Consider the following 13,969-nt stretch of genomic DNA (forward strand, 5'->3'; position numbering starts at 1 on the left):
ATGGGTGTAGTCATGGAAAGATGTGTGGGAGCCACGTCATGAAGCCTTTCTTGAAAGCAAGGATAAAACATTTGCGCTTTCGTGAGAGGAATAAAGGGAGAGGTGAACGAACAGAGAGTTTTGAGCTGGGAATGTTCTAGTGCTTCCTCGGCATCTATAGGATTGTTTTTCCTGTTGCTTGATTATAACCCTGTTGGTCTTGTTACCTTGTGGAATACCCTGCAGGACCATGAGCTATCCAAGGGCTGTGCCTTTGATGTAGCTCTGTGTCCCCTACAAACCTGGCATGGAGCAGGCTCTCAGAAAATTCTGGCATAAGGAAGGAACAAATGGTAAAACCGCCACAGGAACACTGGCATGGCAATGCAGCATCAGATATGTAGGAGGAGGGATGGCTACTGCCTGGTGTGGTCCCCTCCGAGGGAGAGATGACCCTGCCCTCTCTGCTGGGGTCTCTCCAAAAGCTCTCCCAAAAGGCACCACAAGGTGGCGCTGTCCCAACTGTGGCTCAGTTCTGCCAGGGTCTGTAGTGTTTCAGCCTGTGAAATGCCCATCCAGGAACTGTCCAGGGCTGGTCTAGATATCTCCTTCCAGCAAGTCCTGAGAGAATGAAGAGGCTGAGTGCGGCTGTGGAAGAGAAGAGCCGACAGACACCAATTTCAATGCAAGTACATCTGGAACCGCCCATTCAACCGTGCCTACTGCATGCATGCCAGGTACAATGTTAGGCTCTTGTAATACAGGTGACCAAGACACAGTTCCTGACCTCAAGGAACTCACAGCCTAGTCCTGCCTAAATCTTTCTTCTCTCTCTCTCTCTCTCACATGCACAGACTCTCACGCACCTGTTCCCCAGGGCCAGTCCCCTTGACCTGGGAAGCCATCAACACATGAAATATACTCTTTAGCATTGCTCACCACTCCAAATCCAAGCTTCTCCCTGAAGTTGCTAATGTGCATAGCCACATTAATGTGATCCCTGGAATGCTGTGACGCTTCCTAGGAGGGCTTCTCTTGTCCTTCCCCTGAGCTCCCTGACAAGCCCTTTCCTGTTCTCCTCCCAACCTCCCCCATCATATCCACCACCACTCTGCCACTCTGTCACTCTGGGTAGCTTTAGGGACCTCCCCAGAGTAGGGCTGTTATGGGCTAGGGCCTCCTGTCACCTAGAGCTCTCGAGGTTACTGGGACATGAGAGCGGATCACAAAAGCACCCTGTGAGACCCTGAGATGAAGAGTTGGAGAGTCCAGAAAACCAGAGACCTCAGAAACATGCCCCTCTCTGGCCTGAGGCTCTGCCAGCCAAACCTGTCCCCCGAAAGAGGCTTCCTTCTTTTCTCACTTTCTTTGGGGGACCAGGACTCTCCCTGGACACAGCTCTGTAGTGGTGGCTGTGGGCGACACTGGCAGTGAGGTGAAGCATTGTGGGACATTGTCCACTTTCCCAACATGCTCCAGGGCCCATCTTAGCCCTTGGAGGGTTTGGAAGAGGAGGGGAGGGAGGGTTGGTGCCGAGAGTGGGAGCCAGGCCCATTGAGGTCCCGGGAGTGAATGCCGCATTGTTGGCCAGGCCAGAGTCACAGATAATTACCTCAATTAGTGACAATGGGAGAGTAATAAATACAGGCTTAGTGTCTCCTACCCCACCAGGGCTCCGAAGATTAATCCAGGCTGACGGGCGGGCCCTGAAAGGCATGATGGACAATTCATTAAACTCCCCAAATGCCGCACAACCTGGGCGTGAAGGCTGAGTTAGCCCCCTGGGGGCTGAGCCTTTGTCCCGATTGTGTGTCTCCGCCACAGCAGAGCCGGGCAGCCCCCAGAGAGCGGGGAGGTGAGTGGGGCTCCCCGAGCCGGGCCAGGCGGCAGGGGGATTAGGCCTTGGTCCGGCCCTGGTTGCCCTGGCACACTGGCCCGGCCTGGCTGGAATGTCCGTGGGGGGGAGCTGGCCGAGCGGAGGGGCGGGGCCGACAAGGTAGGGTAAGGGGGGCACACAAAACCGGGGGCAGGAGGAGTTAATTAGACGCCAGCCGAGGAGGGCGAGGGGCCACAATAGGGCTGAGGGGCCGCCAGGGACGGCCCCTTTACTTTACTTCCGAGGATTAATAGGGAGGAGGGAGAAGGGAGGGGCTCAGCCCTGGGGGAGGAGAGCTGGGAGCTTCACAGGGTGGTACTGCCCCCTCTTGCTCAGCTTGGCACCTACTTGGCAGGTGGCTGGGAGGCAGTAGGCTCTGGCAGCCTGGGCAGGTACCCTCAGCATCTCACAGAATGGCTCTTTCTTCCTCACATGGTACCTACATTGTGAGGATGATTGGGCAGAGAGGGGAGAAAGGACCCCATCATTCATCAGGGAAGTAGTGGAAGCAGGAATGTCATGCAGGCGTGGGGACCCTGGGGCCTTAAAGCCACACGTGGCCCCCCAGATCCCCAAGTACAGCCCCTCGACCAAATCCAAACTTCACAGCACAAATCCCTTTATTAAAAGAATTTGTCCTGTAAAATTTGGATTCAGTCAAAAGGCTGCACAAGGCCTCACTCAAGGATCCAGAAGGCCACATGTGGCCCCAAGGCTGAGGTTCCCCACCGCTGTGCAGCGGGGCTGTATTCTCAGCACCACCTACCCTCACACATAACCTGCTCTGAGGCATAACTGGGGGCCTGAAGATTTACCTTTCCTGATGATGTCGTCAGGTTAAAGCCAGGAAGTCCTTAGGAGGGGCCGGAGCTGACATGAACACATGAGAGGAGGGTGGCTGTGTGTGCACGTGCATGTGCGTATGTTTGTGCATGCAGGCGTGCGTGTGCACAGGGGCTGGCCTTTAACAGGCCTTCTGTGAATGCTTGTTGAATGAATGAATGAACTTCTGTTTTGCTGAGAGTAAATGGGTATGAGGAAGAGAAGTGGCACTGGGCTGCACCATGACACAGAATGGCTTTGGGCCCTTTCATTCTGAGTTTCCAGCCATGGCCCAGGGAAGGTAGGGCCCCCATCTCTGAAGACATGCGCAAATGTCCAGGGAAAATGGAATGGCAGTGGTTCATTCACCTTGAAAAGGGCAAAAAAAAAAAAAAAAAAGTGCAGTGGCCTCTTGGAAGCCCCACTTCCTCCTGGGCCTCAGGGAACAGGGCAGCCCTGGCTCCTCCCTAGGAGCCACCCCACCCTACCCCTCCGGGGGATGACAGGGGAGCGAGTTGGCGGCAGTTCCCTGGGCATATTTATAACCTGCTGCTCTCTCACCAATGTCTCCTTTTAGCCCAGACGGGGGAGGGGGTAGGGGGGTGGTCTGTCTCATGCTGGGCGCCCCGGCTGGGTGTGGAAAGAGTGAGTAAGGGTGAGTGGTGGGCAGCTCTGCATGGATATTCCTGCTCACACCACAGCCAAACAGCTTATTTTCTCCTCATTTTGTTATTTTTCTCCCTCTGGCCTGGAGAGGAAGACTGAGCCAGCCTGGGACAAGGGGGGTGGGGGCTGGACCCTAGGGTATTTGCAGCCCCACTGACAGGGTTTTTCCAGGGTGCGTGTGGCAGGGTGTGTGGTGCTGGCTTGCTGACCCCCTGGGGACTGTGCACAGCCTGCCTTTCCTCTCAGCTTTTCCGCTCCCCCCAGGATAGTTCAGGACCAGTCTCTCCCTCCCTTGCTGAGGCTAACCTGTGTCCAGGCTCCCTGCCAGCCTCAGATCCCCTGAAGTGTGTGGCACCTGGCACTTGAAGACCAAAGGTGGATGAGAGCTGGAGCATCAAGCATGTTCCTGATGACACTATCCCATGGCCACCACTCTGAGCGGCTCTGGGCCCTGAAACCTTTGTGAGGCCTCTTTCTAGGCACAGCTGTTCTTGTGTTCTTACCCACTCTAGCCCTGTGTGAGGACAGCACAGATGATCATAATAACAAAAAATAATAATTACCTTCTATGTATTGCTTTGCAGATCCTATAGGATCTTTATTTACCTGTTTTTTTTGTATTTTATTAGTGCCCCATTGAGGCCCCAGGCTCACTCTGCACTTCCAGCACCACCTGGCTTTGAAGTCCAGCCCCTAGAAGAGAAGGGACTCCATGCTGAGGCCTGCAGTTATGGGAGTCTGTCCTTAAACTCGATGCATGTGCAGCGGGCTTTGCACTTCACTGAACCTTCCTTGCATTCTCCCATTTATACTGATAATATCTGTTTTTGTGCTTGATTCCCTGACCAGACTGTCACCTCCTCTGAGCAGGTACTATAGCTTGAATGTCACTGTATCGTTAGCATTTGGCAGATGCCTGGTACGGAAGAGGTGTAAGTGTTGCAATGACCCAAGTTTTCATGTACATTATCTCATCCGAACTTCATCACCTCTCTGAAGGATAAGTAATGATTACCATCCCTGTTTAATAGACAAGGCAATTGAGGCTGAGAAAGCAAGAGAATTGTTGAAAGTGTACTTAGGGACAGAAAAGGATTCATTGCTTTCCCTTGCTGTTCTTCCAGCTTCTGTGTGTCAGCTCAGCCCAGAGCTCTCCAACTTCCAGGCCTGAAAGCTGATACCAACTCCAACTCTTGGAGTTAGGACTTAGGTGAGAGTAGTTAGAGACAGCTGCCAACCCTTTGACTCCCTAGGCTACTGCTTCTCCTCAATGCTGAGTGTTGTCCAGTAGGGGCCTAAGCCCCTTTCCTGCTTCAGGCAGCCCTTTAACTTCTTACTTTGGGAACTGGGAGATCTAATGGCTTTTTGGGTTGTAGACTAGGCATTCTCTGCAGGATGTTCTTTAGTGGAAACCCAAGACCTGTTGGGTGCTCCTACCTAGGACCAATAGGTTTTTATTCCTCCCCATAGACTGCGCATTGCAGCTGAGACGGTGCTAGCTTGGCAGATGGAGAGAAAGGGAAAAGGATATCATTGTGGAGTTGAACAGCTCCTGGCTGCACTTCCCTATCCCCACAGGTATCTGAAAGGCCAACAGGAGTCAGAGTTCACACATCCAGGGAGAGGTGAAAGGCAAGGACAACAGCAAAAGGCTCCTGGGAAAAGGGTGAAATTCTCAAGTAGGCTGGGACCAGTTGTTCCCTTTGGGGTGTGGATGAGGGGCTTCATAGCTCCCTCTGCCCTTTTGATCCTCCCCTAGGGGGAGGAGTTAGGATTAGGGACAGACATTAGAGTTTAGGAAGGGGTTAGTGTTTGTCTGAAGTTAGGGTTAAGGCTAAAGTTCAACCTAGACCTAGGAACAGGGAGAGGATTAGAGTTAGAGATAGGTTTAGGGCTATAGGTGGGATTAGAACTCCTGCCCACTCTGGTGAATGTGCACAGAGGTGTATCATATTGGTGTTACAATAGTAAAGGAATCCTCATTCTGGCTGTTTATGGGAATGGCTAGCTTAATGGTTTGGTTGTGGACCACACTTGGGTTTCCTTTTGGTTACATTCATTTAAGCCTAACCTGTATTTGGATTCTAACACTCCTGCTCCCTGTTTCTCTCCCACAATCATGTCTGAGATTATGGGTCCAGGACTAGAGCTTATCACCTGTTCCCTGGATCCCCCTGAGCCTCAGGTTGGGAATTGGGGTCTTAATAAAGTATTTACTTTTCTTGGAGGAGGGGGCTTAACTCCTGCCCAATGCTGTGACCACAGCTGAAGATGAGCTTCAGGGGCCAACAGTTCTCCCCGCTGGGGACAGCAGCACCCTTTCTACTTGAGTTTCTTTTCCTACTTTTCAGAACATGGTTGCGGCTGTCACTCAATTATAACTATTTTCACAACTCTTCCAGGTAGGAAAAGCAGGTGCAGAGCGTGTGTGTTTGTTTAGCATATGCACTTGCCCATATTACACAGCTAGTCAGTGTTAGATTAGGAGGAAGAACCCTGCAGAGTCTTTTGCCTCCTGACCAGGTTCTTTTCCCAGGAGAGCTGGATCCCCAGTGGCCTCATTAGGGTCATAGAAGGGTCAGAATCTCAGGGGCCTCTTGCAGGGCCAGGAAACCAGTCCCCCAACAATGCATCCTATTTGTTTAAGAGAGGTAAGCCCTCAAGCCTGGCAGTGGTAAAAGGAGGGGGAAGGGGACACCACAAACAATGTTGTGTTCTGGATTCAAGGAAAAGCCACCAAGTCATTGATAAAAATAGAGATTTTATTCTACAGAGGAAGATACTATATTGGTGGGGTGAGGAGGCACTAATAGCTACAGTGAAAGGAAATACTGATTTCATTAGGCAAAGGCATCTTTGAGAAACTGAGAGGAGGGACTGGAAGAGGCTGGAGGGCAAAAGGAGAGAAGAGCAGAGAGGGGTTGGGTTGAGGTGGAGGTGGTCTCTGCAAACCAGGCTAGAACCCAGCACAATAAATAGTTTTATTTACAACAACCAAACTCGTGGCTTTGTATCCACGTTTCAGTGCAAATTATTTACACACTGATGAGGAGGCAGGACAGGAAGGGGTAGGAGGTGGCCAGGGGAGGCATGGCTCACAGCTGTTCAGTGGCTCCACGACAGACGGAGAACGGGGGCATTTCTGCTGTGTCCCCCAACCTCATTTCCACATCACCACAGCTGCCCTTTCACCCTGGAATCTCCTGCTTCAGCTGCAGGTGGGGAGGAGAAAGGCCCTGATGCCCAGGTGTGTGTTCAGGGTCTGGATCCTTGCCGGAAGAATGAATGGGAAGGGGCCCGTGAAGACCTGGAGAAAACGGAGGACAAAGGGGAAGGAGAGAGGTCGCTGGAGCAGTGGACCAGGCAGAGCAACACCGTCAGGAGCTGACCCGGGTTGGGGGAGGGACGCATCCTTCTCACACCTCCTGGCCAAGCAACGGGCAGTGCAACAAGGGGTCTCCCGTGGAGAGGGAGGGAGGTAGGTCCAGGCAGGTCCATCAGAATGGCAAGAGGGTTTGTGCTGCCCCAGGCAAGTGATTTGAGGAGTCCCCAGGTGGAAGGAAGTGGGAGAGATGGGACACGTATGAACCGCGGAGAGTGTGGCTGAAGGTACTGGGGTGGGCGAATATCAGGGTCTTTAGTGCCAGCGAGTCTGTTTGGGGGTGGGCTTGAGGAGAGCGTTCCTGGGGGGGCGAGTCCGCGCAGTGCCTTATAGACACTCGTGCAGTACGCGCGTGTGCGTGCAATTGCGACAGCTGACGTGGCAGCACCAGTGGAACGTGCAGTTGCAGCGCTCAGTGACGCGCTGCGTGCGCGTGCGGTGGCCCCGGCCACAGCAGAGAAGCTCGCAGCCATCCAGCGCGGGTGACGAGCTGTTACAGGCGCGCCCTGCCGTGCCCGCTGTACCCAGGCGTCCGCTGTACGTGCAGAAGTTCGGTGATTTCTCGAAGTAGACGAGGTCGTGTGGGGAGGGCGGCTTGTGGGCGGGGTCTTCAGGCTCTAGGCGCAGCAGCTCCGCCCGCGAAGCGCGGTTGCTGCCGCGGTTGCCATAGAGGACGCGCGAGGCACCGTCGAAGCGGTCTCGCAACACGTCGCCCACGGCACGCAGCGTGGGCAGCCGCATCCAGCACGTGCGCACCGTGCACGAGCCAGACATCCCATGGCATTTGCACTCCTGCCGCATCTCGGAGAAAACGGTCTGGGGGGAGGGGGGAAGAAAGGGTGTCCCAGGGCACTGGGCCAGGGCCACCATCCCACATACCGCCCCCTCCCGGACGATAGTGGGACCGGACCTCGGCAAAGGCCCAGACCTAGCTGAGCCAAGGGAAGGGAGGCGCGAAGTGTCCCGCTGAGATTTGAAACCCGGCCCAGCTCTGCTCCAAGCCGGCCGAGTCAGTCTCGGCCTCTCAACCTTATTTTTCGAATCTGTACGATGGAGGGGCTGTAGGCAATACATTCTATGGTTTGCATAACTTCTAACCTCTGTTTCACCTGCCCTCAGCCGAGGCATCCCTTTGCCCTCAGTCACTGTATTTTCTATGCTTCGGCTTCGTTCCACGCCTCCCGCTCTTTCAGGACGCCCTCTCCTGGTGCCCCTTGCCTAATCACCGACCGCTACTTCCCGAGCCCGAGGCTAGCCCCTGCCACTCCGCTTCGGGTGCGAAGCCTCTTAAGCCGGCTCACCGTGCGGCCCGCCTCATTGTTGTGAAGGTTCATGAGGAAGCGCAGGTCCCTCCCTTTCTCTCCGGAGTCCACGAACTCCCGGCCGAAGAGGCGGCCGAAGTCAATGTTGTCGCTGCAGCCCCCCCAGTGCCAATCAGGGCCCCCAGGGCCGCGTCGCCGGTAATCACACGTGCAGGACTCAATGGACCCCTCTGAGCAGGAGCGGGCCACCGAATGGGTGACCCCGGCGGAGGTGATGGCGAAGATAAAAGCCGTTTCCCGACAGCCTGTGGAAGAAGGGAGAGGGGATCATCACGGGATACGCGGGAGCGGCTCAGTGGAGAGCTCGGCACCCTGGAGTCCCACGCTCCGATTCCACCCTTAGAGCCCAGCGGCCCGCAGTATTGGAAAGCTGGTCTCTAGGTCTCATAGAGAAAGCAGGTGCGTGGGCACGCACCCACGTCCACCGTCGTAATCACGCCTTACTGAAACTCTTCAGGGCGCATTTTGGCTCTAACGCAGAAGTGGGGCAGCCCGAAAGAGAAAAACCGAAAAGAAGGGAGCGGAAGAACTATGCATTGCTATGACCTCTTTGAAAGCCCAAACTTTCGGCCCATTTGGCAATACAAGCCTTGCTAGGCAGGAGGCAAGACACGCCCGCAGAGAGCAACTTCCCAGGCTGGGGGAAAGCGGCGGCCAGCGGGCGTCCATGACCCGGAACTCTCTTTTTCTGGGACAGTAGCTCAGAAAAGTTAAGTTCGTCCCCAGCGTCCACGGGTGGAAAACGCCTGGTAGAAAGAGTCTGGCCCGCGCTAACGCTGGGTACTAGGCACTTGGCGGGTTGACTGTGTGCTCCTGCAGGGGCCTGAGACACCTTCCCTGCATTCGCCCGCCCATGCCCTGGGGGTGACCCCGCGTTTTCCCTGGTCCCGGAAGCGTCGCATTCCTGGGCACCCACCTCGGTTGACGATCTTGCCGAAGAGGTGGGGCCCTGGAGCAGTGGGGCAGTTCCAGCGGCGATTCCGGAACTGCCATTTGCACTCGCGCACGGCGCTCTGCAGACCCCCGCTCACGCTGTGCAGGATACCCGGGTTCTGGCGGATCAGACGCCGCTGTTTGCGGCTCAGCAGCTGCAGACTGGGCTCGAGCACCAGCTGCAGACTTTTGGAGTCGGTCAGCAGGTTCGTGGAGGAGGCTACGTTCACGATGCCCCTGGGGGAACGCATGATAGAAGCTCAGGCTTGGGAAGGGGACCTGCACCCTAGCCGTAAAGGCTGTGCCCACCTGTTCTCTGCCTGGCGCTATGAGGAGAAAGTCTCGGGAGATCAATAATAAGGTAATGATTCCGCGCTACCAGGCTCACTAGTTTGAAAGAACTGGGCATCCAGACTTTTGGGTGCCTAGGAGCCTTAGGGCTGCTCTCGGATCCCCGTGTCCGGAGACTGAACAGAGGCTTGGGGAACCAGGAGACTGAGTGTCTACCTTGGCTTTCCGAGCCTCCTTCTGGTCAGCTTGAGCGAGGAAATCATGGCCTGCAGCCCTTGCCCACCCCAGACTTGAAATGCTTAGGAGTCCCACTCTCGTCTTGCTTCCTTTCTAAGTGAACGCCTGGTCCTTCGCTTCCAGAGGTGGAGAAACCTGTGGTGCGGCCACCTCTGTGAGGCTGGTGCTCAAAGGGGAAGGGCGGTGCTGGATGAGAGTGGGCTCCCTGCCTGGGGTATCTTAGGCCTCCGCGGGCGGATCATTTGCCCCACTTCAGCAGAGCCGGAGTTCCTGGGGCAGCGCTACGCCAGAGCGCCCCTCGGTGTCGCGGAGGGAAGTCAGAGCGCGGGAAGGAGCCTGTCGGCGAATGGATCCCAGAGCGTGGGAAGCTGGGTAGGGTTGGCCCCTGGCTCTGTGCCCCAGGACAAGTGGCGACCCCGCACCAGCCCACTTACCACCATCGGCCACTGCTGTTGGCAGCCCAGGCTGCGGGCAGAGCGGCCAGTGCCAGCAGCAGCGTAGCAGAAACCCAGCCGGGCAGCAGCGCCCAGCGCCCCATGGCCTGCTTTGCCCGCTCTGTGCTGCAGTTGCGGCGACTTTGGCTGCTGCCCGCGACGGTGCGACGGGACGCGGCGGTGGCGGCAGTGGCAAGAGTTCCCAGTCTGGCTTTAACAAGCCCGGGGGCGGGCGGCGGACAGCATGGCTCGCGGTCCCGGCTAGTGGGCTGAGGCGGCCACGGCGGGCGGCACCGCCTCTTATAGTTGCGGCGCTGGCTGAAGTGACGGGAGGAGGCTGCCCCTCCGGGCCGCACTGTGGCACCAGGGCGCACCGGTTAGGGACGCAGACAATGGGCAGCGAGCGGAGCCTTGGCTCCCGCCCGTCTGAGCCTAGAGCTGACGCGCTGACCGTCGGGGCTCACTCCCTCCCCCTGCCCGGTGGCCCCCGCCTCCAGGCCTGCACTGGCCGCGGACCCCTCCCCTTGGGACACCCTCCCACGCGCGCCCGCCTCACTTCTCTTAGTGTCCGGAGCCCGTCGGGGACCAGCATCCGCCAGGGGGCGCGGCGACAACGTGCTGAGGGGAGAACCCGCCAGGAGCCCAGCCAGCCTTGCCGCCCGCAGTGGGGCTGTCCCCTCGACGTCACCCAGGGCCCCGCCGGCGTCCCCTCTCTCCCCCATCCTGAGCGGCGGGAGGAAAGCTGTGGTGATGTGGTTCTGGGCAGGGACTCCGGAGAGACGCTTAACCACCCAGGAACCCCCATGGCTGGACTGAGAAGGAAAAGGGGGAGACGGGGGCGTGGGTTGGGCTGTGGTCAGGGAAATCCCGGGGGTGGCTGGGGGGGGGCGGTTAGGTGACCAAAAGGAGCTAGGCAGTGGAGAGAAACCTGAAACAGCAGCAGTTGGAGCATGTGGGCCAGAAGGAGCCCGCAAGTGACTGTGTGTGTATGGTGTGTAAGTGCAACAATGTGAATGCTAGTGCAAGTGAGAATGTGCTAGTGCGTTCTGAGAGCGCACACTCCTGTTGTCAGCGTGTGAAGAAACTCCTTGTTCTGAGGAGGAATGTTAGGAAGCTTTCCAAAGAATTTTGGAATATAGCTCAGGTCAGAAGGGATCATCCAGTCATCTTGTCACAGTCACCACCTGGGGCAGTGTGTTGGTAGGGAAGGAGGTGGCAGCTGTTGACAGGAGAGACCCAGAAGCTTGAATGAGGAATAGAGTGTCTGGAACTGTGAGTGGAGTGGGTGGATGAGTGTGTGCATGGAGAGATTAAATATGTGGCGTGTATGTGTCACTCTGTCGCCCCATGTACCTTGAGGCATCCTATGGTGTGTCACCCTGTGGCATGTGTCAACCAGTGTGTGTCACTGAGGGAGGGAGCCGTGCCTACAACCAAGGTGATATCAAAATGGACCAGTCTGGAGGGGCTGAGTCTCTCTCTGAGGACTAGGTTCAAGAAAGGGTGGGCAGGCTTATAATGACTCACACCTGTAATCCCAGCACTTCGGGAGGCTGAAGCGAAAAGATCACTTGAGCCCAAGAGTCCAAGACCAGCCTAAGCAACATAGCAAGACCCTGTCTCTACAGAAAATAGAAAAATTAGCCGGGCATGGTGGTGTGTGCTTGTAGTCTAAGCTACTTGGGAGGCCGAGGCCGGAGGATCGCTTGAGCCCAGGAGTGTGAGGTTGCAGTGAGCTATGATGATGCTGCTGCACCCTAGCCCAGGCAACAGAATGAGACCCTGTCTCAAAAAACAAAAACGAAAACAAAAAACAAACAAAACAAAAGCAAAAAAAAAAAAAAAAAGGGAAGGGAGAGAGAGAGAGAGAGAGAGAGAGAGGATGGGCAGTGGTGTAGATGTCAGGTGTGTGTGTATGGTGGTTGAGGACTGAGAAGAAAAGGGCTGCTGGCTGCACTGAACCTAGATCAGGGAATTTACGCCTTTATGTGTTTGCTTCTCTTTGGATTTTTCTGCCAAGTTTTCATCTTCCCCTAAAACTCTGGTTCTCTCCACTCTCACCACACTGGAATACCCAGAGTACCTATGACCATCTCATCCACTACACACTTTTCTCTTCTCTCCCAGGGACTCCAATTTAGCTTCAAGGCCACCCTGGCCTCCCATTGAAGTGGCTGCCATTCCCTATGTGGGGCATAGGGGGCACTGCCAGCCTGGTTATCATGCCCCACCACCACACACAGATGGCCCCTGGAAGGAGGGAAGATCTCCTTTACATCTCTCCTGTCTCCCCACTTTACAGAATTAAAAATAGATCAGGCAGTTGTCCAAGATCCACATCTAATAAATGAATCAATGGTAGAGCTAGATTAAAACCTAGACCATTCTGACTCAACACCAAGGCTTTTTCCACCTTACCAGCTGCTTGCCAGTGTGCAGCAATAGCAGGCAGGAGCCCTTTTCAAAATTGACAGATAGGTGAAAATGATTTTTAGGACCCTCTGTCTCCCTTTTAGGTCCTCTTTTTTTTTTTTTTCCATCTCCCCTGTCTTTTAGGATGCTTTCTGATTGAGACATTTCCCCAGGCCTAATCCTAAAGAGTCTCAAGTCCCCAAAATGACCAGGCCTCCCTTCCAAAGTAGGGAAATCACTCTAAGGAGTAAATGCCTGATAAGTTAAATTAATATTCCCGGGGCATTTGTGTATTAAATAAAATGCGTATTAACCGAGATGAAGCCTGATGGAGGTTATTCTTGAGGGAAATGTCCTTCCCAGACCCTTTGCCCAGCCCAGTGTATCTGACCACGGATTCATCCCTAAGGGGCAAGGTGTACCAGCTCAGCATCCTCCACAGATCCAAAAGCTTGTAGTCCCTGTGCATAGAGCACCCAGAATAGACAGCTCAAGTAAATGGACAATGTACTATGGGCAGCCTGTCCTTTGTCCCTTAGGTATTTCTCCCCACTGGGACCTGGGTCACATCTTTTGGCCTGGTGGATTGATACAACTTCACAAAGGTGGGACGTGGGCTGGAAGACAGGGAAGCCCTGTCTGTGGCCACTGGTGTCAAGCAGAAGTAGGAAGAGAGGAGAGGAGTCAGTACCCTTTGTTCCACTGTTCCACCCACCAGAAGTAGGGGAAAGAGGGAAAGGGCCTTAGGTCTGGATCACACTGTGTATGACCTGGCCCAAATTTCTATTTAGATCAAATCATCACTTTATCAGTTGTTCCCTCTTTCTTTCCTGCATTATCAATTTATCTCTCTACTGGAACATACCCATAAGCATGCAAACATGCTGTAATATCTCCCATCTGAAAAACCCCAAAACTTCTGTTTGACAAACATTACTGTCCAAGGTTGCCCAATTTCTCTGCTCTCTTTCACTGCAAAACTCAAAAAGGTTGCTTTACGTACTAGCACCAATTTCTTTGCTTTTTTCTCTTTCCACTCCAGTCACACTTCGAACTCACTACACTTCCTTATCAAAATCATCTGTGCACCACCTCCTTGTTGCCATACCCAAGAGTCAATTCTCAGTTCTCACCCTAATCAATCTTTCTGGAACAACAGGTACAGTTGAACACTTCCTCCTTCTCAAAATACTTTCTCATTTTGTTTCTAGAGCACCATTTCTCCCTCACTTACTGCTTACTTGCTCAGCCTCTTTGTCTGCTTGCTCCTTGTTGGCCCAATTTCTGAATATTGGAGTACACCCAGTTCAACCTGATCTTCTTCTCAGTGTACACAACCCCCCTTGGTGGACTATTCAGTTTTATGCTCCTTAATGTAGATCTCTGGTCTTGAACTCTGGGCTTATACACCTAACACTTGAATAAACATCTGAAATTTTATATATCCAAAACTGAACTTTTTTTCTTCTTATTCTTCTTCTTCTTTTTTTTAAGAAGAAGAAGTGTCTTGCTCTGTCGTCTGGCTAGACTCCAGTGGTGTCGTGATAGCTCACAGAAACCTCAAACTCAAGTGATCCTCCTGCCTCAGCCTTCCAAGTAGCTGGGACTATAGGCA

At 54.3% G+C, this 13,969-nt stretch overlaps 1 protein-coding gene across 1 annotated transcript; it reads right to left on the reverse strand.

The window, feature by feature from the left end:
* Nucleotides 1-6,084: 6,084 nt before the first annotated feature.
* On the reverse strand, nt 6,085-10,370 carry WNT1 (Wnt family member 1). The gene is made up of 4 exons (XM_045555034.1): nt 9,943-10,370; nt 8,964-9,217; nt 8,027-8,292; nt 6,085-7,541 (listed from the first exon to the last, which is right to left on the reverse strand). The coding sequence occupies exons 1-4, from the start codon at nt 10,044-10,046 to the stop codon at nt 7,053-7,055; spliced, it is 1,113 nt and encodes a 370-aa protein (XP_045410990.1). The 5' UTR covers nt 10,047-10,370; the 3' UTR covers nt 6,085-7,052.
* Nucleotides 10,371-13,969: the final 3,599 nt, after the last annotated feature.

This window comes from Lemur catta, chromosome 6 (assembly GCF_020740605.2).
Source record: "Lemur catta isolate mLemCat1 chromosome 6, mLemCat1.pri, whole genome shotgun sequence".
NCBI classification, from domain to species: Eukaryota; Metazoa; Chordata; class Mammalia; order Primates; family Lemuridae; genus Lemur; species Lemur catta.